This window comes from Penicillium brevicompactum (assembly GCF_028827555.1).
Source record: "Penicillium brevicompactum strain IBT 35665 chromosome Unknown utg000006l_segment0_segment0, whole genome shotgun sequence".
Taxonomy (NCBI): domain Eukaryota; kingdom Fungi; phylum Ascomycota; class Eurotiomycetes; order Eurotiales; family Aspergillaceae; genus Penicillium; species Penicillium brevicompactum.
The window spans coordinates 500,916-523,518 of NW_026623209.1; the positions used below are offsets into that span (position 1 = coordinate 500,916).

At 50.0% G+C, this 22,603-nt stretch overlaps 8 protein-coding genes across 8 annotated transcripts; 4 read left to right on the forward strand and 4 right to left on the reverse strand.

The window, feature by feature from the left end:
• Positions 1-4,650: 4,650 nt before the first annotated feature.
• On the forward strand, positions 4,651-5,996 carry N7506_008370 (intradiol ring-cleavage dioxygenase; the record flags this gene model as incomplete). The annotated part of the gene is made up of 5 exons (XM_056957663.1): positions 4,651-4,900; positions 4,953-5,108; positions 5,161-5,303; positions 5,368-5,533; positions 5,584-5,996. 5 exons carry the CDS (start codon positions 4,651-4,653, stop codon positions 5,994-5,996), a joined length of 1,128 nt encoding a protein of 375 aa, XP_056807053.1.
• A 717-nt stretch (positions 5,997-6,713) lies between these two features.
• Positions 6,714-9,498, reverse strand: N7506_008371 (uncharacterized protein; the record flags this gene model as incomplete). Its single annotated transcript, XM_056957664.1, is given in 2 exon segments — positions 6,714-7,232; positions 7,246-9,498. The coding sequence occupies 2 exon segments, from the start codon at positions 9,496-9,498 to the stop codon at positions 6,714-6,716; spliced, it is 2,772 nt and encodes a 923-aa protein (XP_056807054.1).
• An 889-nt stretch (positions 9,499-10,387) lies between these two features.
• On the forward strand, positions 10,388-11,524 carry N7506_008372 (alpha/beta hydrolase; the record flags this gene model as incomplete). Its single annotated transcript, XM_056957665.1, has 1 exon — positions 10,388-11,524. The coding sequence occupies one exon, from the start codon at positions 10,388-10,390 to the stop codon at positions 11,522-11,524; it is 1,137 nt and encodes a 378-aa protein (XP_056807055.1).
• A 355-nt stretch (positions 11,525-11,879) lies between these two features.
• N7506_008373 (uncharacterized protein) lies at positions 11,880-12,492 on the reverse strand (the record flags this gene model as incomplete). The annotated part of the gene is made up of 2 exons (XM_056957666.1): positions 11,880-12,306; positions 12,374-12,492. 2 exons carry the CDS (start codon positions 12,490-12,492, stop codon positions 11,880-11,882), a joined length of 546 nt encoding a protein of 181 aa, XP_056807056.1.
• Positions 12,493-13,120: 628 nt separating this feature from the next.
• N7506_008374 (uncharacterized protein) lies at positions 13,121-14,577 on the reverse strand (the record flags this gene model as incomplete). The annotated part of the gene is made up of 4 exons (XM_056957667.1): positions 13,121-13,695; positions 13,753-14,125; positions 14,184-14,435; positions 14,488-14,577. The coding sequence occupies 4 exons, from the start codon at positions 14,575-14,577 to the stop codon at positions 13,121-13,123; spliced, it is 1,290 nt and encodes a 429-aa protein (XP_056807057.1).
• A 933-nt stretch (positions 14,578-15,510) lies between these two features.
• Positions 15,511-16,350, reverse strand: N7506_008375 (uncharacterized protein; the record flags this gene model as incomplete). Its single annotated transcript, XM_056957668.1, has 1 exon — positions 15,511-16,350. One exon carries the CDS (start codon positions 16,348-16,350, stop codon positions 15,511-15,513), a length of 840 nt encoding a protein of 279 aa, XP_056807058.1.
• A 418-nt stretch (positions 16,351-16,768) lies between these two features.
• Positions 16,769-17,976, forward strand: N7506_008376 (uncharacterized protein; the record flags this gene model as incomplete). The annotated part of the gene is made up of 3 exons (XM_056957669.1): positions 16,769-16,969; positions 17,018-17,505; positions 17,577-17,976. The coding sequence occupies 3 exons, from the start codon at positions 16,769-16,771 to the stop codon at positions 17,974-17,976; spliced, it is 1,089 nt and encodes a 362-aa protein (XP_056807059.1).
• Positions 17,977-21,129: 3,153 nt separating this feature from the next.
• Positions 21,130-22,173, forward strand: N7506_008377 (YoaK family protein; the record flags this gene model as incomplete). The annotated part of the gene is made up of 2 exons (XM_056957670.1): positions 21,130-21,496; positions 21,566-22,173. The coding sequence occupies 2 exons, from the start codon at positions 21,130-21,132 to the stop codon at positions 22,171-22,173; spliced, it is 975 nt and encodes a 324-aa protein (XP_056807060.1).
• Between the last annotated feature and the right edge of the window lie 430 nt (positions 22,174-22,603).

Sequence of the window (22,603 nt, forward strand, 5' to 3'; positions counted from 1 at the left end):
ACAAAAACGAAAGAAAGAAAAGAATCAATTTCACGTGACGGCCAAGAGAAATGCGGAGATGAAAGGCGTCCCAAGACCCCATGGCACAAGCGAGTCCGCGTGTGAATGGCTCTTTTCCCCGGAGTGAAAAGCCATGAGAAATCTTGTGTTCTGGGGTTCGGTGGAACCACCCTGGCCCCGGAGACTGGCTCGGTTATGCCCGAGCTGCTTGACATGTTGATCGATCGGATTTTGGGTTCGCTTTATTCTCCTTGTATCTTATTTTCTGTCTACGGGGGTATTCCAGCACTCTACCCATGGATTCCAGAACTCTTTCGAGGGCTCCCGTGGTCTGGATGGATTTCTGTTCTCTTCCACTGTATCCATATACTCCGAGCACTTGGCCGTCAGCCCGCCTTACGCCAAGACCCTTAGTTTCTTAGGTTTTTTTTTCCTCTCAGGGAGAAGGAAGTTGTTTCGTGGCGCTTCTAGGGTCTGTGCTTTACACGGCTTGCCTCCAATGTGACATTGGGATGTTCCCCTTTCCATTTCCCAAGTTTCGGTGTTTCCGTATAGATTACCAAGTATAGCCCTGGAGGGGGTCAGCAGACCCAAATAAAATGTACTGTCGCAGGCGATGGAGGTGACTCAGATGAGATTCATGGATTGGATGTATATCGTACAATAAATAGAACGCTAGTATTTGACTGGACAAATGACTTGTAAAAAAAAGACAGACGAACTAAAAAAAAATAAAAAATAAACGAAGAAAATCCTTTCGAGGCACGTGGCGCACGACCCTGGCGGAAGCACCAATGGGCGGTGGTTTCCCCGCGGACTCACAGCCTGAAGTAGACGTGAGCCGGCGAGGAATGCGACCAGACGAAAGGAAACGAATCAGGACTATGGGGTTCGGGCTAGACCCGAGGCTCTGTTTGGCTGTCCACGGTTCCAGATGTGTCATTCTGACCAACCACCGCTGAACTCCCACGGCAATTAGGGTCTTGGGGCCCATTCTTTCCCCCCGGACATTCAACTCCATGTTGACGAGCCAATGAGGGTGCTCCATTCGCCTCACGGCTTGGGCCGTGCCATGCTTCCCCGGGTTCCAATTGTCGCGTGGTATTCACTAAACGATGGCATTTTCAGGGCCGACTTGGCTACACTGGCCCCGTTCAAGCGTCCCAGCCGATGTAGGTCTATTTCTTGCCGACAGGCTGGGTCTAAGAGAGGTTTATACTTTTACGGGTATTTTTGGGATTGGGGGAGCCCATGGGGGAAGACTTCCAAGCTCAAGTGGCTCACTTTAGACTGCATATAAACTGCCTTTCCTCCCCCTCCAGTTTCACTCTTCCTTCTACTACATCTTCATCTCTTTTGATTATCTCTTCAAAGGGTATCTCTTCAACCTCACTCTTCATCTTTGGATATTGTCAGACACAAACTCTACAGCATCTAATCAACTGACAACCATGCCCGGCGGTGGTGTTGTCTCCGCGGTTGCGGATGCCTCGCGTGTCGAGGCTCCGGTCACCGCGAAGGCTTACTTGATGTGCGCCTTTGCTGCCTTTGGTGGTATCTTCTTCGGATATGACTCTGGTTACATCAGTGGTGTTTTGGGCATGAAGAAGTTCATCATGCAATACGAGGGTCTTGTAAGTGGATCTACACGCACTTCACATCTGAAATATATCTGACCTCAACCTGTAGGACCCCAACCTCTTGATCACTGACAAGGACGCCTTTGTCATCCCTGCCTCCCGAAAGTCGCTTATTGTCTCGATTCTCTCTGCTGGAACCTTCTTCGGTGCTCTGATTGCTGGTGATTTGGCTGATTGGTATGGTCGTCGGACGACCATTATCTCCGGCTGTGGTATCTTCATTATTGGTGTTATCTTGCAGACTGCCGCTAGCAGTCTGGGACTTCTCGTTGCTGGTCGTTTGATTGCCGGATTCGGTATTGGTTTCGTTTCTGCTATCATTGTCCTCTACATGTCAGAGATTGCACCCCGCAAGGTCCGCGGTGCTATTGTTTCTGGCTACCAGTTCTGCATCACCATTGGACTGATGCTGGCCTCTTGTGTGGACTACGCTACCCAGAACCGCATGGACACTGGTGCTTACCGCATCCCCATTGCTCTTCAAATGCTCTGGGCTGTGATTCTCGCCATTGGTCTCTTCTTGCTCCCCGAGTCTCCTCGCTTCTACATTCGCAAGGGCGAGAAGGAGAAGGCCCGCGCCGTCCTGGCCCGTATTCGTGGCCAGCCTGCTGATTCCGAGTACGTTGAGCTTGAGCTCAATGAGATCGACGCCAACAACCAGTACGAGCTTCTGGCTATCCCCCAGGGAGGCTACTTCACCTCTTGGCTCAACTGCTTCACTGGAAGTCTCTGGCACCCCAACAGCAACCTCCGTCGCACTATTCTCGGTACCTCCCTCCAGATGATGCAGCAGTGGACCGGTGTCAATTTCATTTTCTACTTCGGAACCACATTCTTCACTCAGCTCGGCACAATTCAGAACCCATTCTTGCTGAGCATGATCACCACTATCGTCAACGTTTGCTCCACTCCCATCTCCTTCTACACCATTGAGAAGTTCGGTCGTCGCCCTCTTCTCCTCTGGGGTGCCTTGGGAATGGTTATCTGCCAGTTCATTGTCGCCATCATTGGCGTGACTGACGGTGACAACCCCAAGGCCATCAGTGCTATGATCGCTTTCATCTGCATCTACATCTTCTTCTTCGCCAGTACCTGGGGTCCTGGTGCCTGGGTCGTGATCGGTGAAATTTACCCTCTGCCCATCCGTTCTCGTGGTGTCGGTCTTTCCACCGCTTCCAACTGGCTCTGGAACTGCATCATCGCCGTTATCACCCCCTACATGGTCGACACTGACAAGGGCAACCTCAGTTCCAAGGTCTTCTTTATCTGGGGTTCTCTTTGCACCTGCGCCTTTGTCTACACCTACTTCCTGATCCCCGAGACCAAGGGTCTTACTCTTGAGCAGGTCGACAAGATGATGGAAGAGACCACTCCCCGCACTTCCTCCAAGTGGAAGCCCCACACTACCTTCGCCGCTGAGATCGGTATGATCGATGAGAAGGCCCAGGCTGTCCCCACTGTCACTCAGCAGGAGGTTTAATGTGCCAGACTGGTTCTGTGCTGGCCTTCCTCCAAGGTCGCAGCCCCCTTGAATTTGCCTCGATGATCACGATCACGAGAGTTGCTTGTTATCCTTATCATGCGTTGACGCTTTATGAGACATTGTCTTGATATCCACCCAGTTGCATGTACCATAATCTTCTAATAATTTTTTGCTTGGATTGCTCCATGTGTTTCATACACGAAACTCTCTCGTAACGCTGATGTATGAGTATTTGTAGCGGCCGCGCATGCGCCAAGTGGAAGGGTGAGCGGTGCACATGGTTATGGGAAAAAATACCCACACGTACGGAATAGAGCCGCGGCAACTATTAATATTTCCACCCTCGGCCTCAAACACCGGCAGATCTTCGGAACAGCAAGCAATTGCCAAGCCTTGTGTTGATTACATCAGCGACTTGGCAAAATTAGAGCTTCGAGCCAGTCGCCTTCGATACATCAACTCTACGGAGTAATCGTGCTCAAGTTTGGAAAGTGGACCTCGCATGCGTATTGTTTGGACAGAGAAAGGGGTGAAAACCGGACAGACAGGGGTGGGCGCGGCATGTTTGTAGTTGGCTGAATTTCGAGCGCAGCCTTCGGCGCTGAAATCTCCGCTGACTGTTATCGTAGCGGCGCGGCTGCCAAGACTCGAAGTACGTACACCACCACTTTAGCATGCAAAATATCCACGAAGCCTCCGCCTCGGAGGTTAGAGTACAGCTTAGTATTGTTTGAAACCTGGTTGGTGGCAATTGACAGGGATGTTCAATTGTTACTTTCCCTATCTCTCCGTGCCCAGCCGGGGGAGAGGTGTTACTCGACTACGACGCTATACTGCCGCAGATGGCAACCATTGGAAGAAGTCCATTCTACTGAATGATTGATAGCAGTCACTGTGAGTGCAAATGTAGCCTCATGATGTAGAACAAGGCCCATTTTCGACGCTGATTTATGCCTCGTCAGTCATGTCGATCACTTGGTCCACTCCGCGCCAGCCCTATTCTAGAACCTTTACACCCGCCGAAAGCCTTAAATCCCCATGTTTGAAACATCCCCAACAACAGTCGACTAATGTTCCTTGGCAGGGGGCACTAGTTGCAACATGATCGACAGTGGATTCGTCATGGAATCGAGCATAATCGTTACCGAACCATGGCATTTCTCCGTTCGCCAGACGCCGAGGCCCAATGAATGGCATTTCATTCCAAACTATTCACCATGCATTGCCTCATCTCATTGATGGACACCGCATGCTCCGCTGCGGGGCCTGCAGCTTCAAGGGACCCTCTGCGCTGAGAAATCTTCCACGTTTCATTTGTCAAGGCAGACCAGAGAACTCGTCAGCTTCATCACGAAGTCGTTTATGTCAAGCGGAGCTATTCTTAATCCACATATCTCCCCGCTGTGGATATTCTCCGTCGACGGACCGGGAGGATATAAAAGACCCCCAGATACCCGGATGTGTTGATCACTCACACACACAACTTCATCTGCCTCTGTCTGCAATCCTTCAACGGGCTTCTCCATCATGGTTCACCTCGCATCCGCTGTTGCCGTCGGCCTCGCTGGTCTGGCTGGCTTTGTCTCTGCTCATCCTGGCCACGACGTCAAGGCTGAAGCCGCCGAGCGTGCTGCCTTCCTCAAGACTGTCCCTGTCCAGTCTCGCAGCCTCGCTGGATGTGCCTCCAAGCTGAGAGCCAGAGGCCTTGAGAACCGCAACGTTGCTCGTCGCCAGCATGCTGTCAAGAACCTCCGCGCCAGCCGTGGTCTTTCCCAGAGTATGATATCAAGTCCATCCACAACATTGACAGTTCACTGATGCACATCTAGCACCCCACTACCTGAAGGCTCGCAGCCTCAACAGCACCCTGAGCACCTCTCATCACTCCAGCCTTACTGGTGTCGATGCCTCCACCGACCCCAGTGTCCTGTTTGCCTCTGAGTCTACTTGCATTCTCGGACCCGATGTGACCCAGGGACCTTACTGTATGACCTCCCTACGTTTCACGCACTGAGATTCGTCTCTAACACGAATCAGATGTCACTGGTGAGCTTGTTCGTGAGAACATTGCTGAGGACCAAGAGGGTGTTCCCCTTTTCATGGACATCCAGCTCATCAACACCAACACCTGCGAGCCCATTCCCGAGATCTACACTGATCTCTGGCACTGCAACTCCACTGTAAGCAATGCACTGGGAATAACCCGACAAACACCTTTGAAGAACACATTACTGACTTTCACAGGGCGTCTACTCCGGAATCGTCGCCAGCGGCAACGGTGACTCCTCCGACACACTGAACATCAACTCCACCTTCCTCCGCGGTATCCAGGAAAGTGACTCCAACGGTGTTGTTCACTTCCAGACCACTTTCCCCGGTCACTACACCAGCCGTGCTACCCACATCCACGGTATGAAATCTCCAGCAAGATGATGGAACCCCATACTAATTAGGGCACAGTCCTGACCCACCCCTCCAACGAGACTGAAGTTCTCGCCAACGGTACCATCTCCGGTCTCTACACTTCCAGCTCTTCCTACGTTGGTCAGATCTTCTTCGACCAGGACCTCATCACTGCCGTTGAGAAGGTTTCCCCCTACTCCACCAACACCCAGGAACTCACCACCAACGCCGAAGACTCCATTCTCTCTGAGGAGGCTGATACTATTGACCCCTTCATGGAGTACGTCTACCTTGGAGATGACGTCTCTGATGGAATCTTCGCTTGGATCTCTCTCGGTATCGACCCTACCCAGGACAGCAGTGTTACCCCTGCTGCTTACTACACTGAGCAGGGTGGTGTTGAGAACGAGAGCTCCAGCATGGGCGGTGGCGGTGGCGGCGGTGGTGCTGGTGGTGCTCCCCCCTCCTAAATCTCGAAGTGATGGTCCACTCCGTTGTTTATATTGTAGTCATTGTTGAATTGGTGTGAGAATGTCTTTTGGGGTCTAGTCAAACTATGTGTTATATAGCAACTACCTTCTCAATTGGATATTGCCCTATCTGACGGATTTTTGCCTAATACCTACTTCGCCTGGGAATTCTTGCGATATCCATAAATGTTCTCAGACACCTACTCACAAGTGATCCCGGGACCTCGGGACTTTTGGGGGTTCGCAAAACCCATGGAAGGACCTCAAGATTTCAGTGTTTATATTTCAAGAGTGATTCAAATATTTGATTACAGTCACCATGGAAATTTACTCAAACGAGAACGAGCGAAGTGTCGAAGGTTTGCGTAGGAATTAGGTGGCAGTCGGCAGAAAAAGGTATATTTTGACTCATGGTACCTCTTACCCTCCCGAGGTTGAGCAAACCCTGCGAAGGTCCGTGGATAAAGTCTGTAGTATCCAACCTTGGAATACTGGGAGTGACATCTGGGAAAGCCTAAGTTTTTCATAAAAGTGACAATTACCCGATACCAAAGCCTTCGACATCCTAATTGAGAATAGTGCTAGATTCAACGAAACGTTAAAAGTGTGCTAAAATGTGCTCCCTTGAAAATGTAGTACCTAAGATATTGTGGCATACAGAACCCCAGTGCCCCGGGGCCCCGGTGCCGGAACATCACAACTTTACAGCGTCGCAATTCAAGCTTGGTAGTCAGCAAGGGAGTCCCCGACATATGCCAAATTTTGAATGACAGCCAATCCGTACTGCGCGATATCATTGGTTGCCAGCCATGAGGCCTCGTCGACGGCCACCAAAACAGCACTTCCATTGACGTGTGTGGTGTTCCAGGGGGCATCGGGCGCCAGTCCGTCGCTGTCATAGAAGTCTTTCCAGGCGCGCAGCGCCAATGAGGTATTCTTAGTTTCATATGCCGCGTAAGCTGCTAGCCTGGAGTGAGCTTGAAGCAAGCTGATCTTGCTGAAGCTCTCTCCGTAGCGAGCCTTCTGCTCAGCCGCCGAAGCATGATAATAGAAGCAGTAATCCAGCCAAGCTTGCTTAAATCCTTTGGGAAGGTCATCCGCTAGATAAGCGATGGCTTCGGAGACGACTTCGGGGAGACCGAAGACAGCATTAAGATGAGAGATAGACACGTTTCCGAGATTATTGGGGTCAGCAGGGGGGAGGGCCCAAAGTCCAAGTGACCGGATCGTACAACCCTGAGCCAGTCACGAAGCCGTTGGTGAGGTTTGCGATTCCGGAAATCGTGTTGTTCAGCTTTGTCTTCGCCTCCTCCCATCTTGACCCACGCCTCTCCCATTCGACAAGCCACCCGGCAGCGAGACTCGACCAATCGGTTCCAAGTCCGAACGAAACCGTTGAATCGGGACTAGGAGTCCATCCATCTGTTCGGACCTTTCGCTGTGGATCAAGCTTTCCATACGTCTTGTCCGTGTCAAGCAATTCCTCCAGCAGCTCCCCGACGCGCTCGTCTCCACCGGAGAGATAGAAGAAGTACTTTCGGTATTGGGGTTGGGAGATACGAGCTTGCTTGGCGCTATCGGCCCAATGCTGGACACCATGTCGTGTGCCCAGTCCCTTCCAGTCACCAATGTGGTACACGTCGACTTCGCCAGTGTGTCGGGTTAAGGCCTCGGCGAACCGGTATGCATCTTCGTTGCCGGTGCGAAGGAAGTAAAGCCAGAAGAAGAGATCCGGTGAGAGCTCGGAGTTGTCCCAGGCATAACCACCGACGTCATACCGCCAAGTGTGTCGATCGGTGTCGTACGTGTGCATGAAATCGCCATAGTCCAAGAACCCATACCAGCGTCGCTGCTCAATTTGGTTTCGGTAAAAGTCAAATATGAAGTGAAGCCGGTCTTCCAGGGTGCTCGCAGCTTCACTAGTGGTGTCCGGCAAGGCCCAATACTCTCCGAGAGCTTTCGTTTCGTGGATATACTTCGGCTCCGGTACCAGCACTGGAGGATCATTGATGTACGAAGCAAGGGAAGACAATGTGTCACTTGTGGGTGTTTGCTCGAATGCGAAAAGATACACTTCGCTAGTTCTAGCGATTCCGTAGGGGGTGTTAAAGCCGGGTTCGAAATCCTCATATGTGATCTCGAGCGCGTCGAGCTGATCTGTGTAGTTTTGTTGCCCGAGACCATCGTGGAACGGCCGAAGATCCAAAGGATCAGCGGCAGGGCTATATAGCCACAGCGTGATTTCGCCCTTATCAGAGGCAGCGTTCGAGACATCGAAGCCGGAAGGATATCGCTTCCAGAAGTCACGCAGGCCGACAGCGAGACCACCTTGAGTAGCACCTCCGAGATAGGCCAGACCCTCGGCACGCGTTCCACTGGGAATCTTGACCCATGATTGGCCGGCCTTGGTCCTCTTCTTGAGGCCGAATCCATCAGCTGTCAGTTGAGTGAGGCTGTAGTCTGACCACGTCGGAATCCATTTCAATCGAGTGGTAACCCGGCTATCCCAGGTATCAGTGGCTGGTAATTCACGACCCTCGAATTGAGCTGTCTTGACTTCTTGACCGGGGTCGCGTCGTAGCCCAGTGATTCCCTGGACCGCCTCATTGAGTATACCACCATCCACGCCAGCAAACCTGATGTGACGGTTGTAGTATTCTTCGCCCTTGAGGGGAACATCGAATCGTAGACCAAGCCCAGTGATAAAGTCCTTCTCGCCTCCATCGAAAACAAGACTGTGTATCACTTTGATAGAGGAGGAATTGGCGTATAGGTAGAATCTGACAACAAATGGAAGCCACGGATCATGGTCAGCACCGCCAGTCACCGTGTGATTTCCACTGACAGTGACAAGAGTGCGGACCGAGGTGGAATTAACGGAGACCTTCTCGATGTTGCTGTTGAAATTCGAATACTGAATTGATGAATTGACTCGGCCATCAGAGCTGTCAGGCACTGCGTCCTGGGATTGAAGAACTAGTCTTCCATTCGATCCCACAGACTTGCCACCTTTGGTCTTGATATCGCTCACTAGGACATTGCCTTCTTTAGGAAACGAGACAGTGATCTCTCCCGTATTCACGGTGAGAGCATCGGGTCCATTTGTAATGGCGAGGGAATCCCTTGACGTGGCAGACTCTGTTGATGACGACGATTTGTTGAAGCATCCTAAAGACGAAGCAACGACTGTGTATTGATCATAGGTCGCACTTGATGCAGCTATGGCATGCCCCGTCCACTTGACAGAGCCGTCGGCCCAGTAGCCGGTAGCCCATGAGCCCAGTCCTGCTATTTCCTCGTCATCGCCGAGAAGGCTGAACTTGGTCTTCTCCAGTTGGTATTTTCCTTGCGGCCATGGTAGACCAAATGTCACACCCGCGTTAGAGGTTGGATTGTCACCCAGCCAATTAACCACTGCAGAAGAAGAGACGCAATAGTCCGCCAAGGCACGATGGCTCATGAGTCCGAGAAACGCCAGCAAAGCTAAGCCAGCTTTCGACATGGTGTGCTGTCAGGGCGATTGAGATCTTGACGCATTTCTGCGTTGGGAGAGGATACCCCCTTTTAAAGGCATATTGACGCCATCATTCGGAGCTATGAGCATGCGGAAGAAGGTAGTCTTGGCGAGTTGACTAGAAGAAGAGGAGATTGCAGCTTGGCACAACATCTCCTGGTGTCATGTAGCCATCAACTGGTGGCTTGAGATCAATGATGATTGGTGGTAAGTTGCCGAAATTCTGCCGAGCGAGGTGACCTTGGGGTCAAATTGACCCTGACTCCCAATCTCCATCGGAATCTGAAATGTTGTTATGTTTCCCCGCATGACATACTAAGATGAACTCGGCGATGTCGGCATAAGGCATTCCGAAGAATGCAATTTCGGCCTCGGAACCTCTATTAATCCGGATAGTGGTTTTACCAAACAGGGAAATTCTCCATGGAGCTCGCTTCGTGATAGTTCAGTTTGATCACGCTGCATCGGCATGATGACAAAGCTCAGTGTCATAAATTTACTGGCGAGATTCTTTTGGCAACCCTGGAGGAGACGTCAGTTGAAGGTTATCAATTTTGAGCTAATGTAAACCTGACTTGGAAGCTCAAACTTGATGAGTTGCTTTCTTACGAAGTATCAAAAACTCGATTAGCAGTCTATAGTGCCGCTATGCTAAAATTGGTCCCGAGAGGACTTCGAGAGACAAACAAAATGAAAGTAACCCCGGGCCCGACCAATTGTCAACATGGCTTTGAAGATATCTCCAGCGCAAGAAAGAGCGTGAGCGCTCTTGGCAAAAACCTCCCTCCCCAATTTGCCTAACAGCGCCGTTCTTCTCTGTCCTAGCGGCCAAATTTGCACACTGCTCATCAAGCGTCATTCCCGGGGTCCGATTAGCATGCCTATAAAAGGATACCTCGCCCCGCTGATCGTCCAGCCCCTTCATGAGAAACACACGCATACAATAATTGCACTTCATGGCAGAGGTAGCAACGCCGGTCGCTTTGGTCCCACACTTCTAGAGGCCGCAGACCTACAGGTTAGGCTTCCGACCGTGAAATTTGTTTTCCCCACAGCATCCAAGAGAAGGTCGACAGTCCTCAAGAGGATCCCTATCAACCAGTGGTTTGACAACTATTCCCTCGTCGACCCTGGCGAACGAACCGAGTTACAGATTGAGGGTCTGCAAGAGACGTCCGAGATCATTCGTGGGTTGATTGATGAAGAGGCTGCACTTCTAGGGGACAAGGCCTATGGCAAGATAATCTTGTTGGGCCTCAGCCAGGGGTGCGCTGCGGGTGGTTTCACCCTCCTAGGAGGCTTCAGTGACACTAAGAGAGAGGCGATCGGGGCTTTCGTTGGAATGAGTGGGTGGTTGCCGTTTGAGAATGAGCTGCAGCAGATTATTCAGATTGATCAACTTCCAAGCTCACCTCAACATGCCAATTCAATTGCGCCACCACAGACAAATCTGGATAGCTCGGATGATTCGGAAGACTTGATCAACGCGAATGATGAATCGAGCGCCGAGAGTTATTCAGGCGAAGAGGATCTAGTCTCGGTCGGCGAACTCGAAACAGAATCCGAAAATGAAGATCCATTCGGCCAGAGTCTCGATGTAAACGATGACTTCAATCCTTTTGAGGAAGATGAGGAGGAGGAGAGGCCACCCTTAATTATCCAAACAATTGACCATATCCGGGGTATTTTGGATCTCCCCTTACTGGAACCTGCTTGGCGTCTCTCAACCGACAGCAAGTCGTCATTCATGATTCCTCAACTCCGGACACCTGTGTTCATGGGTCACGGCACCGAAGATCCCAAGGTATCAGTGCTGTTGGGCAGGAAAATGTCAAATTTCCTCTCGACTGGTCTCGGGATGAATGTCACATGGAAATCATACGACGGACTGGGGCATTGGTATCGAGTTGAAGATGAGCTGGAGGATATTATTGACTTTCTCCGACGCCATGTCGGTCTAACAGCTTTCCCGAGACCATCTTTAGGTCACAACGAGGATTTTAGCGAGAACTAGAAACTTTTGATCCGCAACAAAAAGGTTTGACCAAGAGTTTTAAGCGAAAAAAGAAGAGAAAGCGAAGAAAGAAGAGAAGAAGTAGAAGAAGTAGAAGAAGTAGAAGAAGAAGAAGAAGAAGAAGAAGAACCTTGGAAGAAGAAGCAAGAAACTTGTTATTTTCCAAGGTGCTTCACGGTATGGTAGGAGATCCGTAACCTGATTCTCAATTATCTCCATACCAAGCATTCCCAATTACTGATTTTCTCTTGTATATACAGGCTTTCTTCTCCCATATGAGGATTTCAATCAACGTACAAGTCACCTGAACTATTGCCAAAGAGATAGATCACAATCAACCTTTCAATCCTCAAAATTAGAAGTTAAGTCCAGCAGCCGCAGCTGAGAGACCTGCAAGGAGAAGGATGTGAACGCCTTGAGCTCCGACACCATTGTCCTGGTCTTCTGCGGTAGCCGAGGCGCTTGTAGAAGCCGCACTGGATGTTTCAGCCGGGCCATCACAGTGCCAGTGATCACCGTGTGGCTCACATCCGATGGACTCTGTGGGACTAGGCGCTATCGAAGCGGTTTCGGTCGTGGCCTCGGATTCAGCTGTAGTTGATGACACAGAAGACCCATCAGTAGATGCTGGGCCGTCGCAATGCCAGTGATCACCATGTGGCTCACACCCGATAGATTCTGTGGGGCTAGGCGCTATCGAGGCGGTTGCGGTCGTGGACACGGATTCAGCTGCAGTTGATGTCACAGAAGATACAGCAGTGGAGGCTGGGCCGTCGCAGTGCCTGTATATACAGTTATTAAAACACTCCTAGTGCATATGAATCGGTGCGCGCAGGTAGTAGAACATACCAGTGGTCACCGTGAGGCTCACAGCCGATAGATTCAGTAGGAGATGGGCCTGCACTCTGGCCAGCCACAGTAGATGCGACCAAAGCAGTAATTGCCAGTAGGCGGATGGAGAAACCCATTTTGTACAGCTTGGGGATACAAAGTCGAAGATTTTTGAGAGAAGTATGAAGAAGGAATGTCGCAGTGAGTGCACATCCGAATTTTATACCTGCAAAGTCAGGCGGAATAGCCCCCAAGCAGAGCCCGTGTTTCTATGGAAGGGTCCTGGTGCCAAGAATTAAGAAAGTCTTGGTGCCCCAAAGGTTCTCATATAATCTTGGCGGAAGAATCATTCCACTCTCAGGTTGGCCCGCTGTCAGCCAGTGGCTGATTTTGTTTCAGTGATATGTTCTTCTCATTTGTTGTGCCTGGTTGATCGTAACCTCAAATGATCTCACTAGGGACCGTGCTTGGAACTAGAAGCCTCGCTAGAGGTGGATGTAACGGAGGGTCTTCTCAGAAGAGGTGTGAAAGTTTAAGCGGCTAATTTTCGGCTTTCGAGTTGATGGAGCATTATGTCCCGCGGTCATCGGCTCGGGAATAGGTAAACCTAACATCTGATTATGCCATGAGAAGTTCGGAGATGAACTGTGACAGTTAGTCTAGGTATAGTTCGTTCGACTATCACTTGGCCAACATGGCCCAAATTCTAAGGGTTTGAATGTATCCTAAATACGACGTACTCATGGGCTTTATTACACCTTTATCTTAAACTCTCACTGCCTCCCAATACTGAGCCTGGAAAGCGTTCTTGTTCAATCCTTCTGGATTTCGCCCATAGCTGATCTCTGAGCCTCGAACAGTCAGACCAGGGATTGTCGTATTGCCATAATTGGCATCGGTTTCGCGGAATTCAAATCCAACCCTGGTGCTCAAGGCCACAATCTCATCAACTGTGAGTTGGACAAATGGACCTGTTCCGTACATAAGAGGCCCCAAGTTGATCCATAGACCTCCAGGGCGAAGTAATCGGTGGATATTCTCAATGTATGAGATCAGGTTCCGTGCTGTGTCGATAAAAAATAGAGTCACCAGAACATCGTATTGGCCCGTAGACCCACTGAAAGCCGTAGTAAAATCCCCTTCTACATGCAAAACAGATGAAGGGTCGGCGACTTGGTCCGGGAATGTGACAGATCGTTGAAAATCCGCGTTCGTAGCATGGTGAGACCACCAGTCTATGTACGGGTGTAATGACAAGCTGTTATGCTCCGTTTGACTCGATAGGTATCGATAGGCCAAATTCATATAGGCCGACCATTCGTTCGTCGTGACTTGGTATCCTAGTCATGCAGTCAGTAAGCAGACGATAATACATAAAAAAAGAAGAACAAACACACCTCCCAAGTTGTGAATTTCGTGCGCCAACCTGCCTAACCCTGCTCCGGGGAGTAGCACGCGCAATGGATCATGCGTTGTCCTCGGTTGTCGGTTGAGTGAGTCCAGAATCGTTTGAAAGGACTGTTTTCGCTCGTCTTTGCCTTCTGTAGACCAATCACGGACGAAGTGTTTCATTCCCTGTGTGACGCTGGTCTTATCGATAGGTTTGCCTTGCGTCTCCGCTTCATTGATGAAATCATCTAGCTCGAGCTGAGTGATATTGTAAAAGCGCAAACCGTGATCAGCGATAGATCTAGCAAGATTCACATTTACTTTCAGCAACTTTTCAACGCTCTCTAGCTTATGTGGGTAGTTGACGCTTGACTCGAGGAGCTGAGAATGTTAGTATGATCTGGGTGAAAAGTGCACGTTGTTTTTCTGAGTAACTTACCAATCTTTGGCGTTTGGGTACCTTTTTGTACAAATCTTTCCATCGGTTGATATCGGATTGACTGCCATCTTCGTAACGCGCGAATCCATACAACGCAGCTAGCAATCTATGTCGTGGGTGAGAAGAGTCCCATTTCCCGCTGGATCGGTCAAGTGTTTGTAGGAGACGAGCATGTTCCTTTGGTCCATAGATCAATGGTGCAATTTCGTGAGTCGTAGTCGCTCTGAATGCGAGAGCATTATGGGCAAATCTCTATAGATGGTTGTGAGTTAGGTCCCATTGTTTCTTCAGATAAAGATCTTACTTCAATTTGAGGCGAATATCGAATAGCAAACTCGATCCAGGCAACACATGCTAGAATGAGAAGCACCTGTCGCCGTACGCTGTAAACCATTTTGCAAATTGGGTTTGAAAAAGTATGGGAGAATCTCACACTTCCACTGTAAAGCGGAATGCCAAGCCATGTAGTCTCAAGGTCCTCGATGCCAAGGTCGCTTGGCGGCCCCGGGTGTTTTGTGGCACTTCTAGATTGCGGGTTAATTCCTGTGAATGGAATTGTGAGTTAGCACGAGGGTCCCGCTTTGACCTCGCGTCTTGTTAGTTGCTGGGAAAGCCCCGAGAGTCTGACAAATGGCTGAGCTGGAGTGGAATGCTTCGGGGGGGTAAGCTAATCTCGTCAGAGCTTGAGCTATTTTCTTTCCATCAAATATGACTAGGATGCCTCGTGCCAAGGTCTGAGCGTGCAAACCCTCATTTTCGATTTCGGAACCCTCCCGCTCCAACTCCGATGTGGTCGAATTTTCACACTATACATGGCATCAATCATCCATCCCAACTCGAGTGCGATGCACCAGCTGCGAGAGTCTATGTTTCCACGGGCTTCTCACAAATACAGGTGTCGATCAATGGTATTACGCCAACCTAGAAGAGAAGCAAGAGCATCGCCGGACCTGTGGCAAGTGAGATCTGGTGATAAGATCAAAACGGAGAAGTAAAAAAAAGAAAAAGCTGTATGGTATTGAATCATATAAAAGAGATGACGAGCTTGTTAATGGTATTTACAAAGACACAACAAAGACGGACAGAACAGCCAGTCTTCGTCGCCTGCACAAGTTTTATCCGATGAAGACACACGTGTGCGACGAGACAGCAGAGCCAACCCCCAGCCCTCGGGCTTTTCGGGATGATGAGTTGCGGAAGGTAGCTTGGTGCCGTGCTATGACGAGTGTGCACATGGCATGTTCTCCCTCCCGCAAGCAATTGTGGTCGTAAGTGAAACAATTGCTCGAGTGTCATAAAATCGTATCAGGATCAGTGAATCGACTCTTTAGAGTCGTGAGAGCTTCATGTGTCGGTTGACATCCTTGTAGAGCAGGTAGCGGAACTTTCCAGGGCCACCGGCATAGCAGGCCTGGGGGCAGAAGGCACGCAACCACATAAAGTCACCGGCTTCCACTTCCACCCAGTCCTGGTTGAGTCTGTAAACGGCTTTGCCTTCCAAGACATACAGACCGTGTTCCATCACGTGGGTCTCGGCGAAGGGGATAACACCGCCGGGCTCGAAAGTCACAATGGTGACATGCATATCGTGTCGCAGATCATTGGGGTCAACGAAGCGCGTAGTGGCCCAAGCACCGTTGGTGTTGGGCATGAATGTTGGCGCAATCTCCTTCTCGTTAAGGAAAAGAGGCTCGGGTTGGTCAAGTCCCTCGACCGCTTCGTAGGCTTTGCGCACCCAGTGGAACCGAGCAGTGGACTCGCCGTTGTTGCGAAGAGTCCAACCACACTTCGGGGGCAGGTATGCGTAACCACCCTCGGTCAAAGTGTGCTTCTCTCCTCCCACGGTGATGGTGACTTCGCCTTCGACAACGAATACCACGCCTTGCGCGCCCTCATCGAGCTCGGCACGGTCACTGCCGCCGCCGGGTTGTACCTCCATAATGTATTGTGAGAACGTCTCAGCGAAACCCGACAACGGCCGTGCAATCACCCACAATCGCGTCTTGTCCCAGAATGGTAGAAAACTTGTCACGATATCGCTGAATGTGCCCTTGGGGATAACGGCGTAGGCTTCGGTAAACATGGCTCGGTCGGTGAGGATCTGCGTCTGGGGTGGCAATCCACCAGTTGGTGCATAGTAGGCACCGATCTTCTTGTCGTTCCCCATATTGGTGCGGTAGAGGGTCAATGGTGGTAGGAGGAGGAGTTGAGGCGAAGAAGGAAAGCAAACGGTCACCCCGCAGATTAAAAGGAAAGTCCTTATCCGCCGACCCACCAGCGAATGCCGGCGATGACCGAGTGCTCGGGTCAAACCGACGGTGCCGGCCGATTGCAAAGTGGATCCTGCGACACACCTGTGTTATTCATCGCGATTGCAAACATCGCTGGATTCAAAATTATTGCACAGAGTACGGAGTATGCAATGGCTGGAATTTACCCAGAAGATATTGAATTTGAGTTTGATCGCGCGTTTGGACGGCACAAAATACGAGATCTCGATGGTTGACTCACTGCACGTGATGTGTCCAAAAAGGGGTCCTGTTTGACATCTCCTCCTTGCCCAGGTGGATCCGATCACTCACAAGATGGACGAGGTTCACGATGAGATAAAGGAGGAGCTCTCCCAAACGGAATTCGCATGCCCATCACTCAGCCGACTATCGGGCGGCACGGCGAACTTCGTATATCGGGGCAAACTGGCGTCTACGGGGGAATCGATCGTCATCAAGCATGCCAAAGATTACCTCGCTAGCAACAAAAGCTTCAACCTCGATATCACGCGTTGCGTTCGTCAAGTTAAAGTCTCTCATAAGCAAGTACTAATACCCAAATAGGAACATGAGATAGCCATTTTACGGGCCCTGGACAGCCTATCACCCCATTCAAAAGATGACGTGACAGTCAAAACACCACGTCTGTTGTACTCCAATCAAGCGACACACACGCAAGTGCTTGAGGATCTTCCCAACTCCCTTGACCTGAAAACATTTCTTCTCTCCGGGGACTCTGGTTCCTTATCGGAATCATCCGCCCTGGCAATCGGTCGCGCGCTTGGCTCATGGCTACGCTCGCTTCATGTCTGGGCGGCTGAGAAGGGGCAGGCTTCTTCCGAGCAGTTCTTGCGTGAGAACAAACCGATGCAACAGCTGAAGTTCTATGCCAACTATACGTTGTTGGTCGAAAGTGTCAGTAGCTTCCCCGCCATTCTGGAGGAAAGCCGCGGCATCTTTGAACAAGTTCGCGATCTAGCAGCAGCGGAACTGGAGAGGAGGGTTCATGACGATGAATATGGGGTCATTCATGGCGATTTCTGGACGGGAAAGTATGTTTTGCAGACTGCTCTTATTGTCTGTTTTTCCCTGGTTTGAAAACATGAGCTGATTATCATGCCAGTGTGCTTGTTCAAAGAAGTTCACTGGACACAGCAGAAGGGTCGACAAACCTATTCGTTGTTGACTGGGAATTGTCTCAAGTTGGCAATCGGGCTCTAGATCTCGGTCAAATGATTGCTGAACTTTATGAGACAAAGCTGTTCAAACATCTGGACATTGGGCTTCAGATCATCCAGGGCTTCACGGCAGGCTATGGACCGATCAGCGATGAAATGGCTTTCCGCACGGCAATTCACGTTGGTGTGCACTTGATTTGTTGGGGAAGCAGGGTCCCCGGGTGGGGAAGCCAAGAGCAGGTTAAGGAGGTGGTCAAGGTGGGGAGGGATATCATTGTCCAAGCGTGGGCGAAAGAAAAGACGTGGTTTGAAGAAGGTAGCCTTGGCTGCTTGTTTGCGATTTGAGGAAGAAATCGGAACTACGCTGGAGTACCAGGGTCTCTGGTGCAGCGCTGCAAAGGTTTCAACGAAGGCAGGCAAACTCCATGGCCTCACTTGAGGTTTGGGGATTCTTCCTGGCAAATACGAGCTACCATATAACCATCAAGGACTCTGCCTGATGATGGTAGTGCAATATTCGTGTTAGCGCTATGTTGGCAAGTGGTGTATGCTTACATTCAACTTTTACTTGGCTTTCATCCCCGCGGAACATGAAGGAGGAGTACTCCGTACATGATGCCCCGTGTAACGACAGCGTCTCCACTTTGTCATTCCCGCGTTTCAAGCAGAGTGCTGATGGTTGGAGCCAGACCCTCATCCTCGCACTGTCGCATAGCTATTGTTCTCTTTCGAAGTATTTGGTCGAGGCCTTGATGTTACACAATTACTTGGAGAACCATCAGATCGAGATCTGCCGCGTGGTTGTGTAATCGGGACCCCTGCAGCTTGGACGTCTCACATGTAAGGTGGAAAAATCTGCTCCTTCGGATGTATGGATATCAGGATGTCAAACTTTCAGGCTTCGCACTCATCGGGACGTTCTACGTACAGCCAACGCCTGTGTGCCCAAGCGCATTACTCCGCACTGTACGGAGTATTGGATATTGGCGATGTTTACTCTGGCATCCTAGGCAGCATGTCTCTGGGTGGAGCAGGATAACGGGATATGCAACTGGCTGATTCACGCCACATGGTAAGCCAGTTTCAGCACGACATCTCCACGGAGAATGCAGCCTTCCAAAAATAATGCATTGAAGTGAGGAGGTTAAGATCAACCTATCAGATTGGGGACATCACCCGCAGTCAAATAAAACCCAGCAAAATAAAATTATGCCGAAATTTTCGGCAACGGCTCTCTTTTAGCTAGGCTACAACCTTGAAGGCCCGATTCACTCACGATAATGAACCGGTCGGGCAGACAGGGGGCCTAGACGCGCTGCACAGCCGAGACGAAAGGGAAAGGGCCCATCCCCATCAATGCAATGCAAACCGGATCTTTCTATGGCGGTAAAAAGGGAGAACCTTGATCCTGGGCCTTGAGATCTTCGAGACTCACGCGATGCCTTGGCGGAGAGCGTCATGAGTATTGACTGCGGGGATAGTGGCACTAGGATTTTGGCAACGGCGGAGACCACGGGATCCGCTGCGGGAGTGATCGACGCCCACCCCACGCCGAGAATTCCTCTCGGAGTGGCGCAGTGGCCGATTGAGGTCAGAATAAACAGATCGGGCTAAGATTGATTTCACATCCGATACATTGAGTTAGGATCATCCCTACTGATAAGCATTTGACACACAATGCTGACATATTCCGAGGTACCCCCCCGGAGACCTGTGTTTCCTTTTTCCGGAAATTCACTTATCCTGACACCCAGCATGATTCAGAGATGACGAGCTTCAATTGAACACTTCTCGATATTTTCGTCGCGTTCAGGTGTTACATTGAACGATCGATGGTTCGATCGTTTACACTTCCGATCCCTTGATTTGACCATGTCACATGGTGATGTCACAGATTGCAGGCCAACCACGGTTTCAAGCCAAGTCTATGAATCCTGCCAAGTGGAATACCCGACGAATTGGCGGAAAGCCAAATCCTTGCTGAGCAATAACTCAAAATGACTCCTGCTTGGCACATTTCGGCATCAACAGCCCAGCTAGGAGGGGTGGTCAGGCTCTGCCGAGCCTGAAGTTATCATGAAGTCCATAACTAACACGACTATCTTTTCTTGGCATGGAGTTGCTTTTTCCGACATGAAAGCAATTTCCCAACCAAAGAGTCATACGTAGGGCTTTTCCTTGTTCGGGTGGAAACATGATACCAGTTGACATAACGCTCTGACCTACTCCGTACCCGTGGACTAGTTATCGTGTGCCTACTAGTGGAATATTTGTCGGAGTGCTCACCCAACTACGGAGCACACAACACGGAGTAGAGCGAAGGATTAAAAAACGCCAAGGGTGAACTGTCAGCATCAACAAGTTCAACGCAGCCATCTAGTCAACGCCAAGAACTAGTTTTCGAGGCTGTGTGGTCGAAACTCAGCCGTGGGCACGCAAAGATAAGAATCCCCGGTGATGAACCATCGGCCACGCTTCTGGAGATCACTCTTGGCAACCAGTCTCACTACAGATCTTGGGCCCCACGAAAGGACTAGTTTCGGTGGGCTAGTCGATCCCTTGGCAAATAAACTCTACCTTTAACGTTTTCAGGGGCCAGAACAGCCGATGTCTCCGTCTTAGACATGTTTGCTGTGGCTGCACGCATTTTTGCATCGAGGCAGTAGGGCATATGGAGTAGAAGCATGCAAGCTCCGGATAAAATATTGACAGGTCAATATTCCAACATTTCGATTTCGTCCATCGCTGTCTATATCGCCAATGAGCACCAATCAGGGCCATAAAGCGTAATCCCGCTGCCAAGATAGTTTCTTCCAAAGCTGCGGATTCAAATAGTCCTGATAACGCGGAAGCCTAACCATGGGCTCTTGACGTACGTACTCCACCCGACCCATAATAGTTAGGGTATGACAGCGGATTAACTCCGGGGTTCTACTGAACTGTGATCTTTGGTAGAGTCCGGGGGGCTGAGAACGGTTGCAGCGAAGAACGATCGTCACGCCAAGATTAGGCCCAGATTCCGCCAAGGTGGAGTGTGAGATCAATCCATTTGCCGGTGTTCAACCGTACCAGTATGTTCATTTCGTCAGAAACCAATTTGGTATTCAGACTACGGAGCATAGTTTGCGCAGAAACTCTCGGTCTGACTGTTCTCGCCTGGTGGTTGTTTGGTGAAGATAGATCTGCTCTAGATAGGGATTTTGTCCGACATATATCCACCGGCCGTGTTACATTGCACAACAGCGGTAGGGATGAAGTAGGTATCATTGTTTCATGTCACCGGGGTATTTTCTTATCTCCTTCTTGGCGCTGATCCAGTGTTTTCCTTGCATGGGGGATGTCGGAATAATGGCGAAATCTGGGTCACTATTAAAGAAGACCAAGGCTGCTGGGCCTGATCTATCAGCACATTCCCCTCCATCTTTGGACCTTGGCTAAATTGGTGGTTCTTTCTATAAAATTGCCATCGGAAATTTATATACTCAATCACATATCATAATGCACGACCAACCTCCCTCCCCCACGAACAATATAGAACAGTCCAAGACTATCACATACGATACCCCTGACAGCCCTGCAATCGACCCGAACGATTTGACGGCAGCAAATTTCCGTTTGGAGACTACAAACGATGAAACAAAATATACACCTGGACTGTGGTCCTCAGGGGGAAGCACCGCGGTGTCCCTTTCAGGCAACCAAGGGCAGGATGAGAACTCGATGCCTGCAACCCTCTCACGCCACTTCCGATCAAACATAGATACTACGCATACCGATATTGTTTTGATAATATGCGGCTTTGTCGGTGGTATGGTCGATGGATTATCATTCAACGCATGGGGCAGTTTTTCAAGTATGCAAACAGGTATGTATTCTTCAGTCTTGTTTAGAATTTTCTTTCTTTCGTCTGCAAGATACTGACCCAACCAAACAGGAAACACTGTTTTCTTAGCTCTCGGTGTCTCGGGCCAGCCAGCCTATCCTGCATACATTTGGGCCAAGGCCCTGATCGCCATAACTGTCTTCCTCATCAGCAACATATTCTTTATACACATGCATCGCCTTCTCAGTCCGAGACGTCGCTCGACAATGATTATCTCATTCGGCATTCAAACTCTTGCTTTGCTAGCCACAGCTATTTTAATCCAGCTCAACGTCATTCTCCCCAAACCCGAGGACCCTCGCGCACCGATAGAGTGGATGCAAATTCTTCCTATCTCCCTGTTGTCTTTCCAGGCAGGTGGTCAAATTTGCGCTTCGCGTATTCTTGGTCTCGATGAGATACCGACAGTCGTTGTTACTACACTTTTGTGTGACCTGCTCGTTGACCCAAAATTGACTACCAAGTTCAACCCAAAGCGAAACCGCCGGATAGGTGCATTCCTTGCCTTGTTCTTTGGTGCAATGACTGCTGGTGGTCTTTCAAAAACTACCGGCATGGCTTCTAGCATTTGGTTTGCCATGGGGCTGAAGCTCTCAATCACAGTTGGTTGGTTCGTGTGGCGCCGGGAGGGTAGAAGAAAAAGTGATGTCGAAGCGTGATCCTTCACCTGTGATGGCCTTGATCTTTTGCTCTTTGATTCAGTTTGTTGTATCGCGTTTTTAGCGGCATGCTCATGGACGGCTATGTTTTTTTTTTTTTTCTCTTCATGCCAGGTGATGATGATGTTAAGATAATAACAATGATTCTTATTGGAATAGTGCCGCAAATATGACATTGAGAGTGGATGTTTATCTACTTTTCTGACTTAACTCTGGAACTTCCGACATATTCAACTTGGTTTAGAGCCGACGTTGAGACGTGGGTAGATACAGCCTCAGAAGTAGCAAAATCCAAGGAGCATTCAAAGATATCCGCGGATGCTAAGAGTCCTCTAAAGCTTAGGAATATTGCGATTTTGGAACCTGCGGGGTTGGGAAGAAAAGATGACCCGCGGGCCGAACTGAAGAATGGACGTTGCTCCGCAAAAGT